The sequence below is a fragment of the Leucoraja erinacea genome, chromosome 2, assembly GCF_028641065.1.
Source record: "Leucoraja erinacea ecotype New England chromosome 2, Leri_hhj_1, whole genome shotgun sequence".
Classification (NCBI taxonomy): domain Eukaryota; kingdom Metazoa; phylum Chordata; class Chondrichthyes; order Rajiformes; family Rajidae; genus Leucoraja; species Leucoraja erinaceus.
Genome location: NC_073378.1, coordinates 105,269,833 through 105,282,961, shown reverse-complemented (window position 1 = coordinate 105,282,961; position 13,129 = coordinate 105,269,833). Strand labels below are relative to the sequence as shown.

The window sequence follows — 13,129 nt, the reverse complement described above, 5'->3', positions numbered from 1 at the left end:
TGATTTTAATAAAAGCCATTTTCGTACATTTTGGTTTCACCATGTAGAAATTACAGCAGTGTTTATACATAGTCCCCCCCCCCGTCCCCCCCTCCCATTTCAGGGCACCATAATGTTTGGGATTCAGCAATGTCATGTAAATTAAAGTAGTCATGTTTAGTATTTTGTTGTATATCCTTTGTATGGAATGACTGCTTGAAGTCTGCGATTCATGGACATCACCAGTTGCTGGGTGTCTTCTCTGGTGATGCTCTTGCAGGCCTGTATTGCAGCCATCTTTAGCTTATACTTGTTTTGGGGGCTAGTTCCCTTCAGTTTTCTCTTCAGCATAAAAAAGGAATGCTCAATTGGGTTCAGATCAGATGATTGACTTGGCCCAAGAATTGACCATTCTTAGCTTTGAAAAACTCATTTGTTGCTTTAGCAGTATGTTTGGGATCATTATCTTGCTGTAGAATTAACTGCCAGCCAATGAGTTTTGAAGCTTGAGCAGAACTTGAGCAGATAGGATGTGTCTATGCACTTCAGAATTCATTATGCTACTACCATTCATGAAGATAAGTGAGCCAGTACCTTCAGCATACGTGTCCAGGCCATAATACCCCCATCACTGTGTTTCACGGATTAGGTGGTATGCTTTGGATCGTGGGCAGTTTCATCTCTCCTCCATACTTTGCTCTTGCCATCACTTAGATGTAAGTTAATCTTTGTCTCATCTGTCCACAAGATCCTTTTCCAGAACTGTGGTTGCTCTTTTAAGTACATCTTGGCAAACTGTAACCCGGCCATCCTATTTTTGCAGCAAACAGTAATTTGCATCTTGCAGTGTAGCCTCTGCATTTCTGGTCTGTGGACAGTGGTCATTGACAAATCCACACCTGAAGAGTGTTTCAGATCTGTTGGACAGGTGTTTGTTTTTTTTTTTCTTTATTATAGAGAGAATTCTTCTGTCATCAGTTATCATCAGGTCTTCCTTGGCCTGTCAGTCCCTTTGTGATTAGTAAGCTCACCAGTGCTCTCTTTCTTCTTAATGATATTCCAAACAGTTGATTTTGGTTAGCCTAAGGTTTGGATGATGTCTCTAAGTTTTATTCTTGTTTCTCAGTCTCATAATGGCTTCTTTAACTTTCATTGGCACAACTTTGGTCCTCGTGTTGATAAAACAGCAATAAAAGTTTCCAAAGGTGATGGAAAGACTGGAGGAAAGACTGGGTGCTGAGAGCTCTTGTATACCTGCATTAAGGAGGCAATTAAACACTGAGCAATTACAAGTACCTGTGAAGCCATGTGTCCCAAACATTATGGGGCCCTGAAATGAGGGGACTATGTATAAACACGGCTGTAATTTCTACATGGTGAAACCAAAATGTATAAAAATACCCTTTAATAAATCTGACAATGTGCACTTTAACCACATGTGATTTTTTTTTCTATTACAAATCTTAAATCGTGGAGTACATAGGTAAATAAATAAATGATGGGTCTTTGTCCCAAATATTATGAAGGGCACTGTACACTTGCATCCATTTTCCAATTATAAAATTACTTTTGGTATTCTATTTATAATTTCATCCTTTTTGTTTCAATGCGAGTTTGTTCACGTTTTACTCCGGAATTTTGGAATAGTTAAGTCGCAGGATATTTATAATCTTTCTTTCCTCAGTTGCTTTCTCTAGATGTTTTCTAAGCAGCTGGCAATTATTTATTTGTCAACATTATCAATGCATTAATACAGCATCTCTTCCTTGTGAAAATCTGAAACGCCTCCACATAAAATTCCTCCCTCCAAAAATAGTTTATCAACAAGCAATCCAATGAGAGTGCATTAGCAAGGTCTCACAAATAGCAGTGAAGGACAAGACATCCATTTCTTGACACGTTGAAAGGAAAAGGAGCCTTGGTTGTAAAACCAAATGTTTTCTGTTTATCTCAGCTATTTTAAGTTCTACAAAACACTGCAGTTCTAGAAATAGAAAACAATGTAAACACTCAGCAAGTCAGGCAACATCTCTGGAAAGAGAAACAGTGAATGTTTTGTCAGTATCAGTTTTAAGCTGCATGTAGTGTGGGGGAGGATAGGGCGAAGGACATCTCTCTGATACCAGGGTGGCGTGGTTATAAATTGGTGAGGAAGCCATCTGGTTGACACATTACTGAGTGCTGTTAGACAGAAAACAAATAAAGGTATATATATATGTATTAAGGTGCGTGTATATATATATATATATATGTGTATGTATGTATGTATATATATATATATATGTATGTATGTATATATATATATACGCACCTTATATATATATATATATACGCACCTTAATATATATATATCTGTGAAATGCAGGTCAAACCTGTGGGAAATGCCCAGCAGATGAAAGTGTCAGAATATTAATCTATGAAACGGAAGCTTCAACTGCTTTTCACCCAGGCAAGCTTCGTCTCATCATATCAGTGATATTCCATTTATCCTATTGCTACCTTCCCCGCCCTTTCTGCAATGTTTTCTCTTTCCCAGTTTTAATGAATACCATATTTTTGTTTGTTTATCTTTTACTCTCATGAATGTTTTGCTTAAGACCAAGAGTTAGCGACAAGTATAAGATATCTGGGCCTTCACGTCTGCCCTGAATAACAAAGTGAATAACAACTGAATAACAGTTTTCTGTGATACTCTGTATCCCTTCATTCCCTTAATTTTCAGAAATCTTCTTGCCTGTTTTGAATGACATCATTCACAAAACTTCACAAGGGTAGATGGTGGACGATTTCAGATCCATCATTCTTTATGTGAAAAAAAAATGTCTTCTCATCTTGAAATTGATCCCTAGTTCTAGATTCCCCACAAGAAAATATCCTTTCTTCATCTAACCTGCCTAGGTCCTTCCGGATCTTATGTTTCAATCTAGTTCCCTCAATCTTCTCAACTCCAGTGGATACTAGCCTGAGCAACCCATTCTTTCCTTAGAAGACATGGTGCCCTCTCCAGGTATTGTCTAGTAATTATTTTCTGAACTGTGCCCAGTGCATTAACATTGCTCCTTATATAAGAATATCAATACTGATCATAGAAACACTTAATAAAAGTCCATTAGAAGACAATAAAAGTCCATTACTTTTGGATGAGCACATGGATATGCAGGGAATGGAGGGATTATTTTTTTAATTTTATTTTTAGAGAAAAAGCATGGAAACAGGATCTTCGGCCCACCTAGTCAGCGCCAACTAACATCTCATAATTACTTGCTATACCTGCATATGTGCCTGTGACGTTGTTGCTAGCAAAATCTTCATTGTACCCACACATTATCATACTCGTGCATTTGACAATAAATCGGCTTGACTTGATATTAACCTTTTACCTAGACTCCTTTGCATCTCAGGTTTCTGTATTCTCATTATCATAGCATTGAACATAGAACAGTCAGCACAGGAACAGACCTTTCTGCCCAGATTGTCTGTGCTGAACATGATGGCAGGTTAATCTTGTAATCCATACCCCTTCATTCCCTGTATATCTGTGTGCCTATCTATACGCTGTTTAAGTGCCGCAGGTTGGAAGGTGGCATGGTTGCAGTTCACTTTTTCAACTCTTGACGAGTCAACTTGGGCCCAGAAGAAATTTAGAGCAAAGCAAGGTTGAGCATTGTTCCTCCACGACAGTTGGTCAGCCAGTTTAATTCCTGTACTGTCTCTCATGCCCATACGGGGAGATGTCCTACACAGTATGATGGTTACCAAGTTTTGCATTTGAGGTTGCATGGAGGAAACACTGGTGCCCTTTTAGTTAGTCTCTCCAATGGGACCACACCTGATTGAAATGAGACTGAATACCACAAACTTAATGGAAAATTATATTTTTCTTGCCTAAGAAAAAGGTTCCATCTTGTTGTATGATCATAAATATGCAGTGATAAATTCAGAAATTATGACTTTTTCCTGTCGGAGGGGAGAGGGGGTGGATGGCTGCTGGTAAGGAATGAAATTCAGTCCTTAGCAAGGGGTGACATTGGATCAGATGATGTAGAATCCTTGTGAGTAGAGCTAAGAAACTGCAACGGTGAAAAACCCTGATGGGAGTTAGTTACAGGCCCCTGAACAGTAGCCAAAATATATGGTACAAATTACATCAGGAGATACATCGGCATGTAAGAAAGTTGATGTTACAGTGGTCATAGGAGATTTCAATATATAGGTAGACTGGGAAAATCAAGTTGGTACTGGATCCCAAGAGAGTGCCTGCGCGATGGTTTCTTAGAGCAGCTTGTAGTTGAGCCTCCCATGGAAAAGGTCTCAATTTGGTATCGTGTAATGAACTGGATTTGATCAGGGAGCTTAAAGTAAAGGAACCACTAGGAGGTAGTTACCATAATATGATAAAATTCAACCTGCAATTTGAGAGGGAGAAGATGAAATTGGATGTGTCAGTATTACTGTTGAGCAAAGGTGACTCCAGTGGCATGATGGAGGAGCTGTCTAAAGTTGATTGGAAAGGGACCCTAACAGGAATGATGGTGGGACAACGATGGTAGGAATTTCTGGGAATAATTTGCAAGACAGGATCTTCTCATTCTAAAGGGGAAGAAAGATTCTAAGGGGAGTATGAGGCGATTGTGGCTGACAAGGGAAGTTATGGGCCTGTCCCACTTAAGCAACTTTTTAGGCGACGGTAGGAGACTCTACAGTCGCCATATGTTCGCGGGTGGTTGCCAGGTCGTCGCCTTCATGGTCATGAGGGGGTCCTGCATTCTGGGAACTAGTCGCGTCCTCATTATGGGCCCATATCTGAGGAGGGATGTGCTGGCGACGGAAAAGGTCCAGAGAAGGTTTACGAGAATTATCCCAGGAATGATTGTGTTAACACATGATGAGCGTTTGACAGCACTGTACTTGCTGGCGTTTAGAAGGATGAAGGGAGATCTCAGTGAAACTTACTGAATAGAGTGGATGTGGAGACAATGTTTCCACTAATGGGAGAGTCTAGGACCAGAGGCCATAGCCGCAGAATAAAAGGATGTATCATTACAAAGGAGAACACATTAATTTCTTTAGGAGATGGTGAAATAGTCGACTTTGCCGCCACAGATGGCTCTGGAGGCCAAGACACTGGGTATTTCTAAGGCACAGATTGACATATTCTTGATTAATAAGGGTGTTGGGGTTATGGGGAGAAGGCAGGACAATGGGGTTGAGAGTGAAAGATAGATCAGCCATGATTGATTGGCCAAATAGCCTAATTCTGCTCCTATAACTTATGAATTTATGAAGCTGTCTTCAACTTTAATTCTGTACTAATGTCACCTATTGCAAAATTAATCCTTGCTCGTTGTGCAATAACTATAAGCATATCTTTGAATGAGAGTTAGAGATTGAACAAATCACTGTCATGGCATCAGGAGTAAATGAAATGTTTGCATCAGGAGTTTTAATGGTCTAGAAATTGTCTGGCTGTTAAAAGTTAATTCATGTGAATATTATTGTCTTAACTATTATTTATTTTTATGAATTTTCTTTTGACAGCATGAAAATATTTCCTTTGAAGATGGAAAAAATCCATTGAAAGTTGTAAGTCCCCAGTATTGCTTCTATATTTTAATGTAGCGGTTGTATAAAATTTGAGTGTGTTGACCGTTGTTGTCTCTATAATTCTTTCCCCTCTCTGTTCTTTGCTCTCAACTTGTTTCTCAGATTTCTAGGAACAAAGAACTGCAGATGCTTGTTTACAAAAAAGATGCAAGGTGCTGGAGTAACCCTGTGGGTCATGCAGCATCTCTGAAGAACATGGATAGAACATGGAGAACATCTGAAGTAGGGTACTGCCCTGAAACGTCACCTATACATGTTCTCTAGGGATGCTGCCTGACCCGCCAAGTTACTCCAGCACATCAGGTTTCTCAGTTGTTTTCCTTCATGACTCCATCTCGGGTTAGCCTTGAAAATTATTTGTTGAGGTCTTAAACCTATTTCCTGTAAACTGCCAACCACCTGATTTTCCTCCCACTATTTTTTAGTTACTACTGCCCCTCAGCCCTTCAAATCAGCCATCATCACCTCTTCCACTCAAAATGAACTTAGTGACTGTCCTTACAATTATTGCCCCCTTTCTAACCAATTACCTGGGCACAGAGATTGACACCCACCTGTCCTTCTCCCAGCACACAGATTGTGTACAAGAAGGCACAGCAACGCCTGTTCCTGCTGAGGAAACTCAGGAGCTTTGATGTCAGACAGGACATTTTAACAGCTGTCTATAAATCACTTATGGAATCTGTACTCACCTTTAACATTACATCCTGGTTCACCCTCACCTCTGTCAAAGACAAATCAAAGCTTTCCCGGATCATCAATCGGGCAAGCAAAATAACTGGCAAAACTCAAAATCAATTATCAGTACTCTACACCCAGGCAGTTAAAAGGAAAGCCAATTTCATTACACAGGATCCCACCCACCCCCTGCACAAGTCTTTCCAACTTCTGCCATCAGGCCGCCGATATAAAGTCCCCCTTTCCAAGAAAAACATCCACAAAAACTAATTCATACCCATTGCCATAAACAGCTTAAATAAAAAATGAACAATGGACAAATTAACCCTGAAACATTGTCACTTTACACATATCCACTACTTTTATCTTGTCTATTTTTACAGTTTTTAATGTTATATTTGCTTTTAAGATCGATACACACTGTGTGTGCTCGCAGAAATCTGTGTTGTATGACGGCTTATCAGTACATTGTCCTGTCTGTATGTTGAGCCACGTCAAAGAAGATTTTCTGTTACGACAGACAATAAAGTTTTCTGAATCTGAATCTTTCTTGAGGCTCCTGGTTTGAATTGCTCCAATTAATTTCCTCACCAGCCACCACAATGAGAAAACGGTCAAAATAATCTTCAGCATGGATAGGCACGTATCTATCCATTCTTGTTCTTTTCAATCCTGTGCTGTCATTGCTGTTTGAAGAAGGGTTCCAACCTGAAACGTCACCTATTCTTTTTCTCCATAGATGCTGCCTGACCTGCTGAATTACTCCAACATTTTCTGTCTAAGGATTATCATCTTTGATGATTAAATAAACTTGGGAAGCACATTTATATCATTATTAAACTACTTATTTCTAACTGTTATATCATGCAAATCTTCCATTGCTGCAATTCAGTTGCAGCTGAACTTGTATCTTTGCCTTTTTTTTCTGGGCTTGACTATTCCAATGCATTGAAGGTTGGGCTTTCTTGTTCCACTCTCCCATTATCCTTGTGTTTGATATCCTACTATATTCTACTTAAATATATATTTTTTAATTCTAATGTGTAGTCGTGAGTCAATAATCAGGCTTCACTAACGTTTCTTTGAAGCATCTTGGGTGTGTATTGAATCATTAAATATGCAATTTCAATGCAAGTTATTATTGAACCTTCATGTGTAGATATATTCTTTGTGCCGCTGTGTGCTCGATTGGTGCATTGTGAGACTTTCTTGAATCCCCTTAATGGCTGTAAATAAATGCAGTATTGTATTCATTCAACTGCACAAACCAGTATGAATTTGGATTGATCGGTTTCCTTTCCCGAGATACTGGATATTTCCAAGCTGTGAGGGCTGCAGTTGAACTTCATGTTAGGGAGAGCCAAGGAGCATTTATTTTGCTGTATGCTGTTCCTAATATTTCTGGTGCCATCACTGTAAAATGTTTGTGAATAAAGCGCAATCATAAGATTTGAATGTAATATTGCTTCAGTATCCGGGCATTTGCCTTTATTGATGATTTGGCTTAAACTTTTGGAACTACTTCTTTGTTTCTATATTAATAACCTTGCCAGTTAGCTCCAAATATTGAGCGATAGAAAAAAAAAATGTATCTTAGTGTTTGCATTTTTTTTTAATACAGGACTTTTTGTGGTACCCAGAGGTAAACAACTCCATGAGGGACTGTTTTAAGGCCTGGATCGAGGTTAGTTTTCCAACTGCTCAATTATATTTATTAATTTACTTGTATTGAAAAATTGAAATAACCTGCATATTCAGTTATAGTAAAGGTTATCATGAAAACATATGCTAAAGGTTTTAAAAGGTTAGCTCTACAGATTGAATGAATAGCCAGTCTTTCAGTTTTCTGTATTCATCAACTGTGTAAAGGTATCACATCTGGACTCTGGTTCTCCATAATTCATTATATTATTAATTTAACAAGTTGATTGCTACTTTACTTTTTCCCTTCATTCCCCCATTTCCAGGGTCTCCCACTCTCCGATGCAGTAATGGTGCCTTCCCAACCATGCATAATCATCTCTGATGTGTCCCATCTTTTTAACGTCCTTCGAATTTACTCACTAAATGCCACATCTCAAATACACGGGTACAAACACTCATTTTCCTTATCTGTGCACAGTTTAATTATATATATCCATACAATCTGTCAGGCACATGGACATTCACTATAGAAAAATTAATGGCTATTCTTTTGATAGTGGAGATGCATTTATCTGTGAGTCATGGGTTCCCCCAGATTTGGCATGACTATTAACAATGTTCTATCGTGGACCAACCACATTGAGACAGTGAAGAAGGCATACCCACACCTTTACTCCTTTACAAAACGCTACATAGAAAGCATACTGACGGGTTGCACCACAGCTTTGTTTGAGCACCTCTGCAGACGAACGTAAGACATTGCAGAGGTTTAGATTAAGCCTTACCACCATTGACCCACTTAATGCTGTTTCAGAAAATAATCAAACACTTGTCCCACGTCGAACATTCTTCCTTCTTGCACCTGTTGGGCAGATGGTACAGAGGCTTGAAAGCACACACCACTAGACTCAGGAACAACTTCTTCCCCTTTGTTATCAGGCTTTTAAACAGTCCAAACATCAGCTGGGTACTGTCTGTTTCTCCTCTACCCCATTGCAAACATTGGACTTTTTCCATGGAAGCGATGAACTATAATGCTGGGAATTATATTCTGCACTTTGTATTTCCCCCTTTGCTCTATCTATTAAACTTGAGTTTGGCTTGATTGTACTCGTTTGAGGTGTATCTGGTCTATTTGGATTGCATGCAAAGCAACACTTTTCACAAAGCTTTACACGTGACAATTATAAACTTAAACCTAAACTTTCTGATTTTTTGCAGCTTGTGCACTTCTTGGCATTTTATTATACATTTTATTTATTTGAAAATCTACACATACTTGTTAATTATGGCTCAGCATGTTACTATATTAATATTTGAGGTATAATTTATTGATAAATACATCTTTTAGTACCATAGAATCAAACAGCATAAAGAGGAACTATTCAGCCCATGGTATTGAAATAGACTTTTATTGGAAGCTGGACTGTGGGACCTATTGAGCCCCGTCACCCAATGCGAGATGGACCCCCATCACCCGTTCGCCCAACATAATATTCCACCACCCACCCATAGCCCTCAACTGTGCAGATGCAGCTCATTGCCCCTCACCCCCAACACTCCCCCTCCTCTTCACCCTCCCTCTTCTCTCCCCTCATCACCTGCCCCCCTCCACTCCCTCCTTCACCTCTCCCTCCCTCTCCTTTCCCCTACCCTCAGTCACTCCCTACCCTCAGTCACTCCCTCCCACCCTCCATAACCCCTCTCCGCTCCCTGACCCATTGTGCCCCGTTTCCCCAACGCAATATTCCACCACTTACCCATTTCCCCAATGCAACCCATTCCCCCAACCCGGTCAATCCTTCCCACAGGGGTGGGGGGGGGGGACAGTCAGCGTTTCCCGGACTCAATGAATGGACTTGACTTTTCAGTTGGCGTCGGCGCTCCCTGGAGCCAATCAATCCTTCCCGCGTTGGGGGGGGGGGGGGGGGGGGGGGGCAAATCTCACTCTCTCCTTACTCCCATTGAAGCTGCTGATCCCATTGACTCTCTGTCACCTCTCCTTCCCTCTCCTTTTCCCTACCATCAGTTACTCCCTCCGTCACCTCTCCCCTTTCGCACTACCCCACTAAAGACTATGTTTAAATAACATGCCTCCTCCCATCCCCCATTCCGTCAACCCTCATAGCTTCTGCATTGGCAGCAGAGATTGTGATGTCATTTTCGGTTTTCGGAATTTTCATGGCAGCTTGTGTAAATGAGATCCCATTGTGATTGGACGACTGTGAGATGCCATTGTGACATCATCACTGGAAGCTGCTAGAAAAGTCTCCCAGTCACAGGCAGTTATTATTTTCAAAGTTGGCTTTTTTTAAACTTTAAATATCAATAACATGAAATGTGATACTAAAGACCATGGGGAAAAAGCTGAGTAAGATTCAGCAAAAAAAATTGCGCTATTGTGTACAGTTTTGGCTTAGTTACTTGACCTCACAGACAGACAGGCAAACAAGACAAGACTTTTAATAGTGTATATATAGACTAGACCAACTGGGACACGTTGGGTCCCTGTCACACAGGAGGCCTGGTCCCCCAACGCAACCTGTTCCCCAACGCAATATTGCATCACTAGCCCGTAACCCCCATGGGAGGTGTTGTCCCCCAACTTAATCCGTTCCTGAATGTATGATTCCAGCACTCCCCTGCCTCCCCTAGCACTGAACTTAAAAAAGAAATCCAATTGCACTTCCCCTGCTTGCGGCAGCACTTCCAATTGCAATACCAATTCACCCTCCCCCTCCTGTCCTGCCAGGATCAATACCAATTCATTCTCCCCCTCCTGTTGAAGCACCTGCTGCCAGTAGCTGGAGTAAGTGTTGTATGATAGCAACATTGTTGCAAATGTCGGGTGGAGGACTGTGATATCCCATTCAGGTGAAAACTTGGTGGAAGCACAGAGTGTTCCTGTATTGCAACTTTGTATCAAAGTCTTGGAAGCTGGCAGGAAGGATTTTAACAGTAAACAATCTTGTTAAATTTGGCTTTTTAAACCTTTAAATATCAATAATTTGTGAAATATAACATAAAATCTGAAGAAATGTGAATTAAAAGGCCATGGGGAAAAAGCTGCGTAAGATTCTGCAAAATATTTTGCGCTAATATGTACCGTTTTGGCATAGCTCCTGAGATAACAGACAGACAAACAAGTCAAGACTACTAATAGTATTTGGATAGATGTTCCATTGTGTTTTACACACATTTCTCTAATTTGTCCTTCACCTTCCTCTATCAAATTCTATTCTGAAAGTTGCTGTTGAATGTTTGCTGAAAGCCTCCTTCAAGAAATTTCCCACTCAATCCTGGGAACTCTGTCTATGACGGCTCGGTGGCAAAGTACATTTGGGTTGTTATGAGAACCTCGAGGCCATGCACCAGGAGCATACAGACACCTTGTCTAAGGAATGGGGTACACTACCAAATACCTACCTCTGCTGCCACATCGGGCAGCGGCTATGTCATCTGTGGAAGATTATGTGCCACCCATATTGATCGTATTATCTATTTAATCAGAATGCAGTTATATTATCCTATGTACCAGAACTAACAGAGGAAAGAAAAATTTCTCTATTAAAATTCTTCATTATTTTGAACCTCCTTTTAAATATGCTTGAATATTTTCTCTCTAAAGAACAATACTAACTTCTAGTCTTTCTGCATATCTGAAGCCTCTCATCCCCCATAATTGTTGTAGTAAAAATGATCTTTCATTCATTAATACCCCTGAAGATCTAATTTCCTGAATCATCACCACCTTGTTCTGTACATATTTGCACATCTCTTCAGAACTCTTCCGTCAATTAGCAATGTTGACTTTTCTGTTGTTCTTGACTGATCTGCCTAGTTTTTTTTTTGTATTTTCAGGGTATTTTTTTAAGAACTTGCATTCTGTGGTCAATAATTAAAGCTAAATGTTTGGGCATTAGTTTGTCTTTGAAGTTTGTTTTTGATACCAAAAAATGACTGGTTTAAAGTCACGAAAAAGATGTAGGCTGTTGAAAAGTATGATATTATATTTTCTCTTGTTGGAAACTCTAGAACCCAGGGTGACAGTTTAAAAATTAAAGGTCAGTCTTTTAAGACTCAGATGAGGCAAAATATTTTCTCTTTGGGTTGAGAATCTTTGAAACTCTCCTTCCTCAAAGACCAATTGAAGCAGAGTGAAGAAAATTAACATGCAGGATGATTCTTGATAAAGCCCCTATCCCACTGAACGAGGTAATTCACGCGTTCTCCCGAGTTTTCCCCTGATTCGAACTCTGAGAATGTCCGTAGCGGGTCCATATGAGTTTGTGGATATCTCGTAGCGGCTCGTAATGCTAACGGTAGGTACTTGGGACATCCGGTAACTCGGGACATTTTTTCATCCCTGTAAAAATTGTCCATGAGTAAAGAAATATTTGTGATGAAAAAAATTGTTGTTTTTTATACCTACCGTTAGCATTACGAGCCATTACAAACCGTTACGAGACATCCACGAACTCCTACGGACCTTCTCCGAGTTTAAATCGGGAAAACTTGGGAGAACTCGTGAATTACCTTGTACAGTGGGACAGGAGCTTAAGATCTTGAGCTGCGATTGTAATCATGTCACATTGATTGGCAGAGCAGGTTTAAGAAGCTGACTGGCTTGCTTCTTCATCTAATTTGTACATTGTACAAACCACAATGAGGAAAATATGCAAAACCCAATTAAAAATCAAATAAAACACTACTCACCTGTAATCCACTTACAATTTTAATTGTTGTCTGAGTTATACAGATTGTTTTCTTGATTTTAAAGAATCTACCTTCTGTATATTCCTTCCGCTTCGTTTTCAGTGCAAATATGTTACCAGACAAAACTGGATTTAAGGCAAAATGTTTTATTTTATCCATTATTTTAAAAGTATTTAACATGATTTGTACATGAGGGCATTGTTATAAAAACATCTCATCAATTCTCAGCAATTAGGTGATGGAATTTTAGTTTGAATAACTATATAATTTCATTGGCTTCGTACAGGATGGATATTATTCCAAAAATATTATATTCTTACAACTCCACAATATCTAAACGACTATTGAAAATGCATTGCATCAGTAGTGATGATATTTTTTTAATAATTAATGTATTCTGTGATTCTTAGTACTGATATTTTACAGTAGTATAGCAGCGTTATAGATCTTTTGTCAAGATCTAGCTGTAGGAGTATATTTAGCAGGAAGTTGTGTGATTTGACCAATG

At 39.6% G+C, this 13,129-nt stretch overlaps 1 protein-coding gene across 2 annotated transcripts in view; it reads left to right on the top strand.

The window, feature by feature from the left end:
* Positions 1–13,129, top strand: part of casd1 (CAS1 domain containing 1) — an 81,867-nt gene that overhangs the window by 40,178 nt on the left and 28,560 nt on the right. For both annotated transcript variants that reach the window (XM_055662590.1, XM_055662598.1), the window contains 2 exons: positions 5,518–5,562; positions 7,883–7,945. In XM_055662590.1, the coding sequence (XP_055518565.1) occupies positions 5,518–5,562; positions 7,883–7,945 (108 nt within the window). The remainder of the gene's footprint in view (positions 1–5,517; positions 5,563–7,882; positions 7,946–13,129) is intronic.